Source organism: Acyrthosiphon pisum, chromosome A1 (assembly GCF_005508785.2).
Source record: "Acyrthosiphon pisum isolate AL4f chromosome A1, pea_aphid_22Mar2018_4r6ur, whole genome shotgun sequence".
Classification (NCBI taxonomy): domain Eukaryota; kingdom Metazoa; phylum Arthropoda; class Insecta; order Hemiptera; family Aphididae; genus Acyrthosiphon; species Acyrthosiphon pisum.
In genome coordinates, this window is record NC_042494.1 from 66,796,734 (window position 1) to 66,816,773 (window position 20,040).

At 28.2% G+C, this 20,040-nt stretch overlaps 2 protein-coding genes across 2 annotated transcripts; both read right to left on the reverse strand.

Moving 5' to 3' along the window:
- Window positions 1-1,144: 1,144 nt before the first annotated feature.
- LOC103310600 lies at window positions 1,145-5,722 on the reverse strand. The gene is made up of 3 exons (XM_008189338.1): window positions 5,712-5,722; window positions 2,972-3,810; window positions 1,145-1,230 (listed from the first exon to the last, which is right to left on the reverse strand). The coding sequence occupies exons 1-3, from the start codon at window positions 5,720-5,722 to the stop codon at window positions 1,145-1,147; spliced, it is 936 nt and encodes a 311-aa protein (XP_008187560.1).
- A 1,856-nt stretch (window positions 5,723-7,578) lies between these two features.
- LOC100165761 lies at window positions 7,579-17,756 on the reverse strand. The gene is made up of 3 exons (XM_001948174.5): window positions 17,603-17,756; window positions 9,105-9,214; window positions 7,579-8,683 (listed from the first exon to the last, which is right to left on the reverse strand). The coding sequence occupies exons 1-3, from the start codon at window positions 17,603-17,605 to the stop codon at window positions 7,756-7,758; spliced, it is 1,041 nt and encodes a 346-aa protein (XP_001948209.1). The 5' UTR covers window positions 17,606-17,756; the 3' UTR covers window positions 7,579-7,755.
- Window positions 17,757-20,040: the final 2,284 nt, after the last annotated feature.

Here is a 20,040-nt window from a genome sequence, read left to right on the forward strand (position 1 = left end):
CATCGTTCCACTCAGAATCTAAAATAAAAGTGCATTTTTGATACACTTGGGTGACCCATGTTTTAGTTTGATATGATCATTTTAATTAACTTATATTATATAAAAATACATTTATATACATTTAAACAATGTATACCACGGTATCGAAGACGGAAGAACAGTTCAGTAGTAGGTACAGTCAAATTGTCGTACAGCGCATGGTATAGAATAAAGAGTTAACGGTAGTACGGTACCCTCATTATAGGTTTAGGTATTTAATATTATCAATGCAGACATACTAGTAAGGAAACAATAATAATTTATATGACAACTTATTTTGAATTCTGAAACACTAATAAACGTCCAAATTGCTATTATTTTCAGAAATTCTACATCAGCTATTGCGAATTGCGATTTGCAATTCAATAATATTGATATCGATTACATGGAAATTACAATTTGGATTTTTGGTATTTCTTTTATGAAAATTCTGTTGTAATTGTCCTGAAAGTAGAGAAGAATGACTGGGTTCTGGCAATCTGGCCTCTGGGCTCTGGGTAAAGATAATTATAATTTAATATTATATTAGTTAATAGTTATTATTAGTGTATACAGTTGAGTTAATTTTGAGGATTTCATGTTTCATGTTGCAACTTGCAATACAGGTACATTTTTTCAGGGTTTCGGGTTTCGTGTTAAAAACTGGGTACAATTTTTTGCAGGTTCTGTGTTTCGTGTAAAAACCGGGTACAATTTTTTACTGGTTTAGGGTTTCGTGTTAAAACCCGAGTAAAATTTTTTGCGGGTAACCCGGGTTTTACACACCCGGGTTTAAACCCGTTTTGACTCCCTGGTTATTATACTTATAAAATGATTGCTTTTATTTTCATGCAATCCTGAATTATATTATATATTAATTTATAATTATAAATAATCTTATTTGTGATCAATGGTAGTGGGTAGAATGTAGAATACCTAACTTAGATTTGCGTAGGTATAAGTATTTACTTCGATCTTTTCTACTTCATTTAATTATAATATTTTCTACTTTTTAAGTATTTCTATATATTTAAATTATTTTATTATTAAAACAATGATAAATTATATTACAGTTTGATATATACTTTTGTTTGGTTAAAATTTAAAAAAAAATCAACTTTATAATTTAGATGGGCCTCAGTGCACAATTTAGGAGGGTGCCCCGCTGGCATTTGCAGACTAAACGACCATTAAATCCGCCACTTGGCACACCTAAAATATATGTGAATCAAGGTAAGATGTATTAATGCACTTCTGCATCACCCACGGTAACTAGTGAATAGATAACATAAATTGAGTCATGGCTATATACTATAGGTATATGTTATGGTATATAAATATTTTGTTTGTGTTCTTAGGGTAACAATAATTAACAAAACATTTGTTTAATTCAGTGTTTCTCAACCTTTTTACTGAGGTAACCCCCCCCCCCCCTTCTTACATATATGTTTTTTATATACCTCTCGCATATAATATAGATCTTTGTTAATAATCAATAGTAAAAGTATTGTACACAACATAAAGTATATATAATAATATAATAATTATTTTTAAATAAAAAAAACGTATTAAACGATAAATTTTAATTCATGCGCGACCCTAAATAATAAGTTGGCGACCTCCAGGTTGAGAAACACTGGACTTTAATTTTTTTTTATATTTTCTCGTTTATTTCAGAATTAAAAACTACTCAAAAAGGATTCATCAGTAGTTAGGTAGTATGAATAGCAATACTTTGAACAAAATTACTCTTTTTTTTTTCTAGTCAAAATATGAACTGTGCCTAATGATGAATGACTATCCTGTTCTATACTAGGATTTCATAATGAATTTTGAAATTATAATAATATATAGATTATAGATAAAACAATATAGTATTAGATATAGTTATTCGTACCGACCAACGAATGACAATTGATATTCTGATATTCAATCTGAGTGGTGAGTACATACATCCTACTGGATTCAATGCATATAAATAGTTACTTCAATATTATAGTATTATATAATGAGTATCGGTGTTGACACCAATCGACTTATTTTACATTTTGACAATATGATAATCGGGAAGAACTTAGAGTCTTCTTTTTTCGTCTATATTTTTTTTAACCAATAATGCGAAAAGCTACCTATTTACAGTAGGTATAATATATATGGACATGAATCGGAGAAATTTGGTAACCAAAAATATTTTACAATTTACAAACTACATACTCCCAGTTCTTCCATGTACGTAAATATTATAATAATATAACTTTATATAATATATATTTCTTACTCGTGAAGAATATAATTTATTTTAAAGATTTCGCAAACATTGGCTAATTCGCAAACAAGTCACTTGGTACTTTTAAAAACAAATTGAAAATTCTTGTACATAATACATATAAAAAAGTTATGTAGGTATATTTATAAATTATAATGTGTATTATTATAACTTTTTGATCTAACACTGAATAATACATTTATTAGGTTCCTCATCTTATAGGAATGCATACGAAGTTATAATTTATTATCAACATTCAACTCTACTAAGTACTGAACTACGTATATAAGTCATAGTACACGGTCTCATAATATGTTTGCCACTCATACCTAATTGTTTCCTGTATCGTCCACTCTAAAATCTCACGATGTATGTAGGTATAATATAATAGATAGTAATTGTGTGGCAGAGCACTAGGAAATAGGAATAATATAATATATAATAGTATACTATTAACACTTATGTCTTAGCTTTTTTTTTTTTTTTTTTATTATAAAGAACAAGGCCTCAACTACAAAGGTCATTGGCCGCGATTGATTACATACTAATTAATACATTATAGGTAAATAGTTATGAATATATAGTAGGTAACAAAAACAATATGAATTAAAAGCGAAAGAAGCAATATAAAAAAAATAAATAAATAAATAAAATGTAAATTGGTGTCTCTTATAAAACTCAGTGTACTGTTGATATTTTGAGGTTCATTGTTGAGACATTCTGCGATGCTACTTGGCATGTTGTGTTTAGTTCTTTCTTCATTAAATTGGCGGCATTCTAAGAGGAGATGTTTGATGGAGATATTGGATCCGCAGGTGATGCATGGTTCTGGGTCTGTTTTGTCCATGAGGTGTTTGTGGGTATGCCAGGAGTGTCCGATCCTTAAGTGGGTTAGAATTATTTCTTGTTGTCTAGTTATGTTTGATGGGTTAATCCATCTATCGGTGGTGGGTTTAATTTCTCTTAATTTGTTGTCTCTCAGTAAATGCCATTCCTTACGCCATAAGTTTGATATGATATTTTTAGCTTCTCTTTTAAAATCATTTTTAGAAAGCAAGTTCAATATTTCGATGGTTTGGTTACTGATTGCTTGTTTTTCCATCATATCTACTCTTTCGTTTCCTTCAATTCCGGTATGGCTAGGAATCCATGTTAGTGTTATAAGTTTGTTAGTATTGTTGAGAAGATTAATAATATTATTGGTGATTTCGTTATTTTTTTGGGTGTTTTGGATACTTAATAGTGTACTCAGAGAGTCGGTTAGTATGTTGAAGGTATTGTTGGGCATTTCCTTGATTATATGGATTGCTTTTTGGATCGATAAGGCTTCTGCGGTGAATATGCTGTTTAGGGTAGGTAATCTAAATTTGTATTCTGAACCATTGATTATTATTGCGAATGCAATACTGTTTTCGGTTTTGGATGCGTCAGTAAAAACTAATATCTGATCTCTATTTTGTGTTTTTTCTTTGAAAAAATTTCTAAAAAACTGAGGAGCGGTGTTTCCTTTGTTGTTTTCAGCAAAGCTAAAATCAATTTCAAAATTATTTGGTCTCCAAGGTGGTTTAGTCAGAATTTCGGATTTTATTATATGTGTAGGGTTTATATTATGGGTATTAAAAAAGTTTTCTATCCGTCTGTCAATTGGTTTGCTTATGTGCTTGCCTTAGCTTTTATATAGAGTACCTATTTCAACGATCATTATACTTTGGCTAATTTTTAAACCAATTTTAGACCTAAATATATCAACTGCATTGTACTAGTACTATAATACATTTTAAACAAGCAGTTAACTAACGCGTCATTCGTGAGTATATCGTACATTATGTTATTATATGTGGCGTTTGATTAGTCATTTTTAATAAATATTTGGCTTACCGCAATACATTGGCGTAATATTATAATGGCTATGGGTACACATATGCACATAAAATGTAGTCATATATTATAGATACGTACGCGTAATAACGATACGAACAACAATTTCATCACCAATTTCGAATAGGTAACGATACCGACTCTTGAATACTAAATTGATTAATAAAATATAATATGATAGGAGGTATTTACCCGTAATAATAAAACTAATTTTTTTACCAATAATTTCTAATCGTTATAATACTCGCAGAGATGTATATATTTTTTTAGAAGTCATGATAAGATTTAAAAAAAAAAATGAAATGTAATGAGTATAATATAATCGTGAGCGCTTGATTAAACATAATACAAGGATAAGAGCAGCCAACCTTGAACTTGGTCGATGTTTACAGTTGTTACAAAATTTTTATCATTATACATAGACCACAGAATTTTTACGGTGATAAATTATTTTTTTCTCATAACTTCTTATTAGATACCTACGCAGAAGGTAGAAAGAATAATTAAATAGTTGTTATGACTTACAACGGGTGGAAATTCGGAATTCTCCGAAATTAAAAAAATAGCCCAGCTTCCTGAGGGACTCGATGAAATGTTTTCGTGTTTTATTTATATTATGATAAGTTGTTCATTTAATCTTCTTTGGATTTTTGGACTGCTCACTTCAGCGTCGAACACGTTTGAATGAAATTATAATTAATTTCTGTCCAACTGGATACTAAATGTTATATAATAGGTTCTCCCTTAGGCATTCTTATCTAAATCTTGAATTGTAAACGTTTTTACGACTGTTTTAAGTCACAATTATAGCGATTGCGTCACTTTTGTCAATAAGAGCAATTCAACGGTACCTATTGTTAATATTGTTATACAAGACAATATTAGAGTTTTGACCACACATCGTTTTTGCCAACGCCTGTCGCTTTAAGTAGATATATTACGTCTAGCTTGCGTGTGTGTATCAGTGTCGAACTCTTAGAAATAGTTTGAAACTTTACTGGCTCAACCAATGGCATACTAACCGATGGGGGGGATGTATATTGTATCGCCAAAATGTTAGGACTGTAGTAAGTTGTCATCGGTTACCGGATATACGTACTCGGATGTTGGGTGCCCAATGAATAACCAACCGAACCTGTTTCGAAACAACAACAAAACGTAATAACACTGCATTTATTATTCGTTGTATAATCTATTGACTATTACTTAGTGGTATATCATTATTATTATTTATTTACTCTCCTTCCACGAATGGGTGAGTCTGGAACTAGTGTGCTTAGTGTGCTCTATATAACGGTCGTGTTCAAAATGTATGACGGTGTGTAGTGCCCACTCGGGAAAAATCCAAAGAAAGTAAGAAACACGCGAGGTCATAGGTGTGAGCGTTACGGATCCTCCTGATTTTTAATATCAATCATTAAATAGTCGAATAATTCATAGTTGTTACGAAATCGTTCACGAATCCAAAATATGTTATAACATACCGGTTACGTTTTAACAAAACTAATATTAATTTATCTAAAGTCTAAACTGTATAACATGGTATTACCTATCAGACATTTTTAGATTATTACAATCTAGGTATACTGTTGGCTTATTGTCGAATATATTATGGTTTGTTAACGAAAACGAATGTGTTCATTCAAATTTGTTATAGTGAAATTTTCAATTTATATTAAATTTTAATTAATAGGTATAGTGATAGGTGGAAAAATATTAGATATCTGCTGAAAAAAATTATGATTATATACCTATATTTTTCAAAATATAATACCTAATAACTATGATAATTGACTATTATTATTCAATTACTTTGAACAATTATTTAATATTTTAATGAGTTAAACAATAATTACCTAATCAATTGAAAATAGTATCCATACAGAAATATTTAACAGAATAGTGTCAATCTTAAATACGTTTATTAATTTTATATGTAGTTGGTATGGCATATGTACTCAGTATTAAGTACCCAATAATAATTAGAATTAAAAGGATTTTTCAATATTAGGCGTGTCATATGAACTAATTTATATCATCATATGTATGCTAATGCATTAGTTACATACTTATAAGTTATAACTTATACTTATAATAATAATAACAACCAGTTGAAACATTATCATTCTAATCTGCTAAATAATAATTGAATTAAAAAAGTGTTGAAAAGAAGCGAAATGTACACATATTATGCTTAAATATTACAAATTACAATAATAATAGACATCATTGTAACTTTCCAGAACTGTTATATTATTATAATATTTATTAATTTACTACGATAGTATGACCCACATTAGTCAAATAATACCTTTATATAACTATATGTGTTAATATTTTATGTATGTAATACTATAAATTATTCATTTATCATATAACAAGTCAAATTAAGTTCCTATTTATTATAACAATGTGAAATTTGTTTATATTGAAAAAGTTAAAAGTTACAACTATATTATGTTGAAACTTATAAGTTATAAGTTATAACCTATAACCTTCACTCGATATGGCGTAGTTAATTGAATCGGAATTTGTTGTTCTAATACCAAATGTTGTACAAACATGTAAAATAATAATATTTAAGTAAGTACTTATCATGTTATTACCTATGTTAGGGATGTCTTGATGGTTATGTACTTATGTATATAATATATGAGTTTTAAGAAGATGCTGATTGATCGTTATAATTACTAAATGTCCCTAAAAAAAGAATATATTACCTATATACGTGTAAAAATATCTTACAATTGTGAACATTGTTATTTTTATTTTATCAATTTACCTTTATATGAATAATATATTAGTAAATTCCATTGTATTAGGGTCTTAAACTGAAAATGTATTACAATTAAAATTTTTTACTAAGAGACTTATTTTTGAACAAACTTTTAAAGAAATTATTTACATAAATAGTACTATCCTACAATGGGACAGTACATTATAATATTCGTAATTATAAATATTATATTATACACGATATATTTCTGTTATTAGCGCCTCAAAATGTTGAGGATAAAAGCGCATAGTTAGTTGCCTATACAAAAACCCTGATTCTTAGTATCATCACTTTTTGCACTGCATATTAATTAATATTTAAGTAATAAAAAACATGGATATTGAATAATCAATAATCGCCCTCTTTACAGGCGTCTAATCCAATTACTAATTCATTAACATGTGTAGTTATTGTTTTATTCTAATAGATTATTACTTGTTTTATTGACATTTATAACTTTTTCACATACTATTATACTATTAGTACACATTAGTACGACCTCTAGTGAATAAAATTATACTATGTACCATATTTTGCATGATACTCCTTACGAGTGTGTAAAATATGTTGCTGGTAACAAGCTTCATATTACGGCGTTTTCGTTTTATACGAAAATAATAAATAATTATAAACACTAATATATGTTGATAACATAACGTTGTTATATTATATTATATATAAAAAAAATCAAATAACACATTAAGTAAAAAAATACATACAACTAGCAAGAAATATTTACATTTGATTGGCATAAAAACACATTGACTGGGGAGGTAATATTTAAGAAAGATTTACAGTGGATACGGTGAAATATAAATCATTTTTTATGGTAACCATAACTATCACCACCACCACCGTAATTATTTTGTTGATCTTCGTATCCACTGCCATATTCGTGGTGGTCATGGTGTTCGTGATGTTCATGGTGGTCATGATGTTCTTCTATCCAAACCTTTTCCCACACTGGCTTGTATACTTTCTTCCAAGTGGGTACCTGAATCTCTTTCCAAGCTGGTACTTTGTGTTCTTTCCATTCGGTCTTGTACTCAAGTTTTTTCTCAGTTACCCATTCTTCTTTCTTCTCTGTTCTCCAAATTTGTACTTTTTCTTCTTTCCATTCTTGTTTCTTTTCTGTTATCCATTCCTGTTTCTTTTCTGTCCTCCATATTTGTACCTTCTCTTCTTTCCATACTTGTTTCTTCTCTGTCACCCATTCTTGTTTTTTTTCAGTTTTCCATACCTTATTCCAAATTGGTTTCCATATGAGTTTTTTTTTCCACAAATCATGTGCAACATATTCCCATCCGTTTTGGTCTTTGCCTAACTGCTTGGATCCGGGAACGTATTCTTTAACCCATTCAGGTACATAGGTCTTTTTCCAGTCAGGTACCTGAATCTCTTTCCACACGGGTACTTGTACTTCTTTCCATGCGGGCACTTGTACTACTTTCCAGTCGGGTACTTTAACTTCTTTCCACACTGGGACTTTAATTTCTTTCCAAACTGGAGTCTGGATAATTTTCCAATCTGGTACTTTTATTTCCTTCCAGACGGGAACTTTGATTTCTTTCCATATCGGGACTTTAATTTGTTCCCAAGTTTTTTTCCATACCTCTTGCTTGACAGTTTTCCATTCTTGCTTCCATTCCTCTTTCCAAGTTAGTTTCTTTTTCCAGGAGCCTTGTGGTTCTTCGTGATGATGAGGATCATAACCAACTACATCTGAACCATATCCACTATCAGCGCTGAAATATAAAACATTTAAAATGTTTAAAATTTATTGAAATTAAATGTAGATAATATCGATAGCTTTAAAGAAACAATAATTGCTAGCTTTTTATTTATATGCCTAAGAAAAACTACTTTAATATGTTATAATATACTATACAGTATATTTTTGATAAAGTATGAGATGTTGGTCATTTTCATAGTTCTCTTTCAAAAGGGAGTTTTACGGAATTATAATATATATTTACCATATAATATCATATAAGTCATTAAGATATCATAGATTAATATAATTTTAACCATACACAATTCAAGGATTATTCTCAACAAAGATACATTTATAATAATGTAATATACTAATATGTAAATACATGGCTGTTTATAAGAAAATAGGTACTCAAAGTACTTCAATAATATTATTATTTTATTTATACTTACTGTTTTTTTTGACGCTGAACTGGTTGTAAAGACTTTTCTGGTGCTGGTGTCGGTAAACCAACTACAAGCGATACTGATGCAATCGCCACTAACAGTGATTTCACTAGCAACTGAAAAAAAAAAATATTTTATAGGTTTATATTATACCATTCGTGTATTTAATGCAATATTATAATCGATATGACGATATCGATACCTACCTAATTTAAGTAAATAGAATGATATATTATAATAATATGATGCCTAACGATTTTTTATAATGCCGGATTTTAATTTTTATACGTATCGCTATAATATCGTATTTCTATAATCTATTGTTTTTCTTTAACATCCTAAGACCATTGTGCATATTTTTGCCTATGAAATGTTAACCTTGATTAACATATTAAACATGGCTACTCGTCACTCGATAAATTTCTCTGGTTTACCCAAGTATAACGGCAATAAATCTTGCTACAATTTAATAAACGTTTGTTTACTCGCATATAATATGTATTTATTCTACTGTTTAAAATCAGTGAAGTAATAATAACAATGAAATTGTTTTTATATATATAATAGTTCGTATAAGTTATAAACAAGTAACCTATAGCTATGTTAAGATATATAATTGATGAGGGGATGGAGAAATAATGATAACGTAGTTCATGTCATCGAACATGGGAATAAAAGGTTTTGTAGGTACTAGGTACCTATGTAGTGAAATGAATTCAGAGTTAACATACTACGCTTTTGATATAATTATTATTCAAGTGAATATTATTATTTCCCGCCAATATGTTGCTCTGAAGTGACCATTCTTAAATAAACAATACAATCACTATATTCGTTTACTAAGAATAATATTATCAATGAAATAATAACAATCCATAAAAATAATGATTTGTATGATATGGTATTTATTGATACTTAGTGATGAAAGCAATATATTACAAAGGTACTACAACAGTCTACAGTACCTACTCTAGACATCTGACATGTTGAATAACAGAGTGTTATAATATGATAATTCAGATTTTAGGTTAGATTATTAGCTAATCATAATGTTTTGTTGGATTCATAAACACGATTTTAAAAATATTATAGTAATAGATTTGATTGTCTGTAAGACTCAAAATTATATTTAGGTCAAATCTCGAGTCACTATGATTTAATCATATGGGTAAAATAAACACATATATAGATACAATATATAATATGTGATTTAACAAACACTTTAAAAATGAAATATATGTTTCAACTAATACCGAACCTAAGTGATTCAATTAACACATTGTTATTAATTAGATACTGTTACATTATACGATTGCTATTATGGTCAAATCATAACTTGTAATTTGTAAAGACCGTATTTTATATTATGCATGTAGGTATAGACGTATAGTCACTATACTATAGTGGGTGTCAATTGTCAAGGACCTACTTTGAAATATTTTACACTTATTAAAAATAGTTTTGAATAAAAGTATTTTAAAATAAATAAAATTAGGTGTATAATGTAGTTGTAACTTGTAGTAGGTACATACAATATTATTATTTTACCGCAAGATCTTTAGTTAATCAATTAGGTTTATGAATTATGTTATTAGGATAATACATTAATTCGCTTAATTCTATCACAATATTAGTATATACTATATAAATAGAGTACTTCAATAATTTTGTATAAATCTTAAAAGTGTATAATTTAATAACTTAAAAATAAACTCATATTATGTTAATGTGACATAATATATTTTTTGTATAAGGCATAGGGTATTAAATTTAATATTTTAGAAGTCTTATATTATATATTAGGAATCACAAGTTGATGAACTAAATAATAAACAGTTGAAACATATGTTTTATAAGTCATAACAATAAAGATCTCATGGGAACCATGTATTCGTAATGATGTTACATAAAATATACAATAACAAAACGTATGTACCATAAATTATAAGTAGATAAAATAGGTTTGTACCTACTTTGTATGTGATGTGTATAATCATGTTGTTATGTCACGAATAAGAAATATAATAATAATTTGGAAATATAAATATAAAGTCGATCAGATGCAAAAATACTATTTTAAGAGGTAGGATACCATACCATACTAAGTAGGTATTACTAAAGAATTACAAGTTATTAAACTGTAAACCGTGATGAAAAAAAAATGAAATATTAGATAATAGATATAAAATGTTTGATAAAATAGTACAAGCATACCTATACCGTTATTTATGACTTATGTGCAACCTTAAAAACAGAATTTTTACAACACAAAACGTACAGACGATTTTTAAATTTAATTTATTGTTCTGACTTATAACAAAAAAAACTATTCATTAATAACAATTGATAATTATACACGTGCAAAACTATTTTACCTATATTGATACAATGATACCTCGTCAGTAATTTTATTCATAAATATACATTTTCAGGCTTTTCTTCGTCAAGCTTATTGATTTTCATTAAATATTAGAAGCGCAGTGCTTACATAATTATTATTAGTATAAAAGTAAATCTGACGATGTGCAAATCCATTTATAGACAAAAATTCTTTTTAACATTTTATAGGTTCTAGTGATCTGCATCTACATTGTAGCTTTACTAATGTATGGTACATTGGTACTTATACATATATTACTTATAATCAATATAATATAATTATTATATATATATATATATGTAAGTTTTTTTTATACGTGTATATCGTATAATAATATATCATATCACTATAGTTGCTGTGATTCAATGTGTATTGGCAAAAATAAGATGACTGAATACATACATTCAGGTACTCAGATCTGCAAACAGTTGAAGTGGTTGTGCTATTTATGGCGAAAATGTGTAGTGGTGGTCATCACGTATACTAAGAAGTCGAGTGGCAAACATAATATAATAGGTATATTGAGTGAGATAAACGCGATCGAATAGAATGTATATAAGAACTTAGTAATAATAATATTTTAATGCAAAGGAAATATTGTGTAGAAATATTTGTACAAACAATACTAATAATATTATGTAAGGACTGTGAGGAATAATTTATTAAATGAGAAAGATACGTGTTTTTATAGTGGTACAGTATGACGACTATGCCGGTGCGTTCATCAAAATTTGACGTAAAATACAAACGAGATTAAACGATGTTATACAATATTCTATGGAGATTTAAATTTTAGAACAAAAACGTGCACTCACATATACCTAATAAAATAAGATTTATCGCGGGTGGGTTTAACATAATATTTTAAACGTGTACCTACATAAAATATATAATGTACCATGACGTTTTATTCTCGTACCTGTTAAATATAAATCATTATAAATGTATCTGTCATTAAATTAGACTTATTTTTTCCAGGAAGTGCCTAACGATTAGTTTTCATCAGATTATGTTTCCCCGCAGTGCACGCACCGTTTGTGTTTTAAAAAGTTAGTGATTTTCCTTTCGTTTGGTCGTCCTGGGCAAATACTGGTCAACGTGGTTATAACTATATTATACTAGTTATAAGTTATAACCATAGTGTTATAATAATATTATGTAGGTAGGTACACGCCCATCAACATGTTTAGGCGTCATACACGAACCGTGTCATCCGAAAGACTTTAACGCGGGTACTGCTGCAGTGAGCCATGAGGTAAGCCGGCTATACCTATATTATAATATTATAACAATAACAACATTACATGGTTGTTCGCTGTGCAGACTTTCTTCGGTTTCCGTAAGGTTGTAAGACTTGAACAGGAGAGAGAGAGAGAGAGAGAGAGAGAGAGAGAGAAATAGCACTTGGTCGTAGATCGCGTTTTCGTTGCAGGGTGCGCTTCGTTGGTCATCGTACTTTGAGAGACGCGCAGATTGAGAATGCCGAAGACTTGTACCATTATATGCGTGCGTATTATATATAGGTATACCTATCATCAAATAATCGTGTGTTTATTTCTGAACACGAAATTTCGTAGATTTTGTTATTCAAAATATGATTTTCGTTTTCCGTCAAACGCGTTAACCCCTTCAACACTTTCACCGCGGTCGTATTTGATATAACGACGTATTAATACGGCCGGGAAACGCATTCATCGTTTACAATACTATAATATACCTAGTAAATTTATATTTATGTTCATATATATATATATATAATATTGTTCATAATCGCGAGCACTTTTGTTACCGGTAGTGTCTTTTAAATTGTATATTCTTATACAAGTAAAAGCTTAATAGTGGAATCACGAGCCATTCAATTGACCGTTCACGTAATTTCGTCCGTTATATTATCGCGGCCTCATAATTCGTATACATAATAATATAAAAGTCGAAATATTCGACCGTCCGCATGCGGTGCAGTTCTCCGCATTGTGTTTGATAATAATTTCAATTCAATTGAGAAAATAAGCATAACGAATGGTTTTGACGTAATTAAATCTGCAGAAGAAAGTCCATTGATCTGCATATAATATTATATACATATTATGTAGTATACTAGTATTAGATACATTATACATATAATATCAATAAGACAAAAAAGTTACCATAAAAGCATAATATATAGGTACCCACGTCGTGTAACTTCCAACTCATAATAGCCTTATGATCGTGAAATCGGCTTATTGCCTTTAAATCATTACTCGCAAACATTGTCGATAATAATGGTTGTAAACCTCTGTTCAGATAGTCGACTTAATAATATAGGTACATTTCAGGTCATGCGTTGGATCATAACAAAATATTTAAGTAAATGCATATCAATTTGATAAACATATGCGTAAGTACATATAATTTTGCTTTGAAATTGATTACTATAATATAATAATATTATATGTGATCGTGGTTGAACAAAATTCATAGAGTTTTAATAGTGGATTACAGCCAAAGAAATATAGAATGGATTGCCCAACGAGAAATTAAACATAAGTAGAACACGTTTTGTTTGTAGCTAAGTAAGAAAAGATGATTGTTGCGTAAAAAAAAACGCGACGAATAAGGACATAATAAATAATGGAATACTTTAGTGTTACACATTATTATGATGTGCGAGCATAAGAGATGACAACATTTTGTGAGACAAAGAATACGTTTTTCCCGAACTATCTTGAATATCATTTCCGTTTTTGGCATGAAAAAAATATTTTATTTATTCGGCATACTTATTTCTCAAACACAACATAACAAAACGCCAAGTACGTTGACTCTAATATTATTTTTATTTCTGATTTTATTAAATAATATAAGTATTTCCATAGCATTTAATTCTGGTATTCATATGTTATAGATGGGTGTATATGTAAAATTTATTTTGGAATCATCAGTTGTAACTTGTCTATGAACATGTTTATACACACTGAAACGTGTTCAGTTTTTCAGATCGTGTAGATGTGTCGTACTATTTAATTTTAAAATTAATTATTATTTAATAATGATATAGTTTAAAAATAAATAGATATAATTTAGGTAATTTTATTGAGATTCTAATAACTTTTTTTTAATGATATGTTTACTATAATTAAAAAATGTATATAGGTATAAGCATATACTTATTAAATTAAGAATCATAACAGTTTCATATATTTATATGTAGGTAGGCGGCAACTAATCTTTTGTGTGTCTGTAATTTTAAAATAAAACATTAGATCGAATTTATTATATAATGAATAACTATAATATTATTTTAATACATGTTGGCTAATTGAACCATCGCGCGTTTACTAGACAAAGTTTCTGTTTCGAATTAAAAAACTTCACTTGACTAAAAATTTTTCCTGTGGTTCTCTGCTTTTATAAATTTAACTTCCTGTTATTTTATGGTTACATATTATTTGGATCCAATTTTACACATACACCCAATTACAAAGTTACATAATCATTGCCCACATACGAAAGTACACACGAACTAATATTAGACAAAATAAATGAAACAATATTCCACTGCCTAATAATGAAAATTTGGCATATATGTTCTGGTCAGGAACTCTTTAATTTAAGATAAATAATAAATAAACCAATCAATTTCCATGAGTTATGAACTAATACTATTGCTATTATAATATTCCTCTATCTGCACGACGTGCTTCTTTCACAATATCATTATACATGATATAACTAATGATATTTGTATTGTATTGCAATGGCAATTGAAATCAATCATACATTATTGAAACGTATTATATAGTGAGAAGTAGTAAAATATCATTATTAGAATGGCTGATAAAAGAATGTATAAAATAGTAAAATGCAATAAACAAATACTAATAGTAATTTTAATTCTAATTAGTTAACAGTCTTATGTCAGAATATTATTTACAGCAGTATTGCAAAATGCGATACAGATAGTTTTCTATCAATTGTAACTATAACAAAAGATTTATCTATACCTACTACCTGTAGTAAAGTAAAACAACTATTTAACTTTCATTAGATGTTTGACATTTTAACCATTTAATCTATTATCAATATTATTTCATAGCTTCAAATTATTTGGTTTATACTTTATTATGTAAATTACATATAATTTTTTTCAGAGTATTTTTTTTCAAAGATCTATAGAGTAAATTAATCTCATACAAAACATTCCTATTGCCTAAAGGCTTATGGCATCCAAATATTAAGATGCCCCCAAACCTCGCAAATCTACTAAAAAGTTCAATAGTTACGATCAACAACACACCGTTTGATTATTGCAGATGGTCCCCCCATATCCAATCATACTTATGTTTACACTAAGTCAGTATGTAAATACCATTTCCAAAAGAATCATCGTATACACGTTTTCAATCCCATTTAACCCCTTCAATAGAAAAACTCAACACAAATAATATTCCCAGAAATCCACTTAGACGCTTGTCTTACCTATGGTGTGCAGATAAATTTTAAAATAATGATATGTAATTAACTATTAACCATCTATTTCTTAAAAAGTTTCCCCACTGGGTGACTTATTTTACTCTATGATATACCAATAGTTAAACCTATACCAACTATTTGCTCTTACACTTATTGCAAGACTTATCATGAATAGCCAATAGGTATCTAATAAGAAATAAAAAAAATTACATATTGTACTTCATAGTTATAACTTATAAACTCAGAAATTATCTCACTATCACAGTACAAGTACAGCACAAATTACATTAATTAATTAATTATATATAGATACGTAATGTTACATTGCCCCCTAAGAAAAGCACAATGAAAACTACTAAATGTATAATATTATTTAATACAACTTTTTACATGGATTATGAATGAAGAATTGAAGTGTAATAAAAAAGTAACGTTTTAGTATTTTACTGAATTCTAAAAAAATGATACTAAAAGTTTTTGTAACTAAACAATCGCAATCAATTGCCATTTTAGTTTGTATATTTGTATCAGCTATATTTTTTATGAAACTATAAAAACTATATCTACAGTTAGTCGAAATAAATGAAATTACAATTTAAGAACAGTGTAATTTTAATACACAAGTATTAACATCGCACCTAAAAATGTTTAATTATTGGAAAGACGTTGTTATTTAAAATTAAACTATCATTTATTTTTATGTACCCTTTGAAAATTTGCTATTGCATATATTATTAACATTATTTAAATATTTGAGTGATCTAAAAAATTTAACTTTGGAATATTAAAATCAAATATATTATATACATTGCAAGAAAAAATGTAATTGCAAGTATTTTGGTAGATAGGTATAGGTACCTAATTTTATAAACATTGTTTTGTAATATGAATGTTATAGAAGTACCGACCATTGATTAAACTGTTTTTCGTTAGTTATATTTAACAGTGATGTGTACATCGTTCATGATTGTATATTATATCATGTACGATATATCTATATACATATAATATACATGACAACTACAAGTTCCAAACATATATATGTTGTATAAATATCTGTCAAAGCCTTACAAGTTTTTGTGTAATCAATTTGTAACAATAAATGTATTATCGTTAGAAGTTACTTTTAGAATAGAAGAAATGTTTAATATTTTCAATTTAACTTCTTCGATATAAATAAGTAAACATAAAAAACTTTTGAAATTAGATTTTACTGTACATATTACATTATATTACAAATTATAGAGTTAAAACTCATACTAACTGTAACTATATAAATATAAAATTACACAGAAATTTCATTTAAATGAGTTATAAATAATTTATATGTCTAACAATAGTACAGTTAATTACAGTTAGTATAGTAGTATTGCTACTCAATGAGTAATACCTACTAATTGTAAATTAGTAATTATACTTAGGAAACTCCTAGAGGAAAAGTATTGTTTTTACAATCAAAATAAAATAAAATAATTTTTCTGTTGAGATTTTACTACTATATAAGATGGGGTTTTAAATTTCAAAAAGGTACCTATCAATTAAAAGAGTAAAATTATAATATTATAATTGTTTTGCGAATAAAATGTATACAACATAACCCTATACCATATAATTTGAATGTTGAAAATGTTATAAAAATGTTAGGTTTGTGTTATTAAGCTGTGCTTACCATCTTGTTTGATTGTGGCAACCGCGACGGCGATACCAAAAATGAACTGCACCCGCAGACACCACCACAGTTATAGAAGTATTATGATTTTGGCCGACTATAATATTATACTGCAGCAAGCCTAAACCGAGAATACGCACTGTACCGAAATCGCCGTAAGTGTTTGCTTTTTATATGTTTATGGACAGAACCAGTGGGGACCTATTACATATCGTATAGGCACTTTGTCCGTATATATAGATCTTTCGGACATCATGGCGAAAGGTCTTCTCCCGGAGCCTGTAATCATCCAATGCCACCGCTACAGCAGCGATCCGAATCCGACGACCGCGACCAAGCGCCACCGTATATGTTCGCGCACCAGTTATAATAGCATATTATCACTTTCGTTGAACCCTATTACGACCCCAATAACGATAATACTTAATAATAATAAAATCATGCAACACGCTAAGTAGCCGCGAGTTATTTTTCTGTGTAACGACTGTTGTGCACTGCCCGAAGATTTTTTCTGATTTTCCCCGATCGAGTATAATGTCTATTCGATCACTTTTTTTTTAAATCACATAGGTAGAGTTACTTACTATATTTACCTGCTTGATGCTTATGTAATATATATATTACGATTCGGCAATTCATACATATGCAACCTATATATTATCTAATACATTCTTAATTAAAACAATTATGTTTCCACATTCCACTTGAAATAATCATCATCATATAATATCATCATTTGAATGATACAATCGATTGATTTAATTCAATAAAAAGATTTAAAAATATTAATACTTTTCATTATAAGGTAACCAATATACCGTTTTTGAAATACCTATTGAAATTTTAAAAATCTTAATCTAGTTTTAAATGAAGGATTATTAAACTATTTTTCGCAATCTGTAATAAATTATTTTAATTTCAAAATGGGAAAAAACTGATTTCAGTGTTAATTTGAGTGGATGTACCTATCTTATATACTTACAATATTTGTTTGGCGCTTACTAAAAATAAATAACTAAATAAATATATAATTTAAAACCCCATATATTTAAATGATTTTTACGAAACTATTTATAGCAAGTTATATTACATAGTTCAGATATCTGTAATTGATTTCAAATTATGAATGCTTCGTCTTATTTTATACGAATCTCTATAGCCTGAACATTGTAATTACACTACAGTATACACAAGAATGAATAAGTGATTACGAAAATATGTATTATAATATGGTCCACTTTGCAATAGGTGAGTAACCTATGAACTCTATATGTTACTGGTAAATACAAATATTATAATAAAAAATTTAAATAATTACAACTACAGTAGGTTGGTAGGTACTTACCTATAATAATAGGGTCGTTATATAATTTTTCGGAAAAATTAATTATATCCATATTCCAAACCGTTGCGTAAATTAAACGGTAAAAATAAATAATTATTTGTTTTATATGTTATGGCAGTCATCAAATTGAACTTTGAAGAAGCAAAAAAAAAAAAAAAATTAAAAAGTAATTACACAACTTATTGATAAAAACAAGTATAAACTAATGGATACATCCAAATAAAAATAAACTATTAAACATATCAATGTTGTATATGTATTATATAGGTAGCTAGGTAGTTGATATTTTACCTTTTTAGATGCAAATGTTTAGCTTTACATTTGGGTGCTCTTGCTGCGTAAATCAATACTCGAACATATATTTTTACTATAAAAAAATTAGTAAAATAAAATTACCCACCCCATTTAACACTATACTATAGCGTTTTATATTATTGTAGTTTAACATATTGACGATATTATGCAAGATGTTCAAACAATTTTGGAGCAATCTGCATAATAATAAATATTCAGATATTTAATATTATTTTTACTAAATCAATAATCGCATGCGTGAACTTTTTGAAATTATTGACGATGCAATTAATTATATAATATATTTTAAGAATACTATAATACTTTTTAGGAAGTAGCTTTACCTATTCAATATTAATCACAATAACAAGACATAACTTTGGATCATTAACGGTATAGCCGTAAAGTAAAGATTAATTTCGTTGGTTAGTACAATTCCGAACACGGTACTAATGGTACCTTGTAAACATATTATGTATAATGTATTAATGTAAGGAAGTTTATGGTCCGTCATTATTCATTACGTTTTGTCATTGTCTTTCAGAGATCAGATATTCGTTTATATATATATATATCAGTAAATTGCACTGTTTGAAAGAAATTAAAGCAGCACCTAGAGGAATAAAATAAAATTATATAATATGAAATAAATATTTTATGCAAGCATATGAATGTCCGAGTAGGTATAAATATATATATATAAATATTTAGTTATAACTGTAGAGTGTAGGTAGCCAGGTAGGTAACGTATAGTTATACTAATATAGTCTAAGTTAGGTCCAACACGAAGTTTAATATA

Bases quoted from the DNA above. Each gene is read 5' to 3' on its own strand.
- LOC103310600 (XM_008189338.1), bottom strand. The intron at 1,231-2,971 runs GTACACTGAGTT...CATATATTTTAG, and splicing joins TGAACCTCAAAATATCAACA to GTGTGCCAAGTGGCGGATTT.
- LOC100165761 (XM_001948174.5), bottom strand. The intron at 8,684-9,104 runs GTAAGTATAAAT...TTTATATTTCAG, and splicing joins GTTCAGCGTCAAAAAAAACA to CGCTGATAGTGGATATGGTT.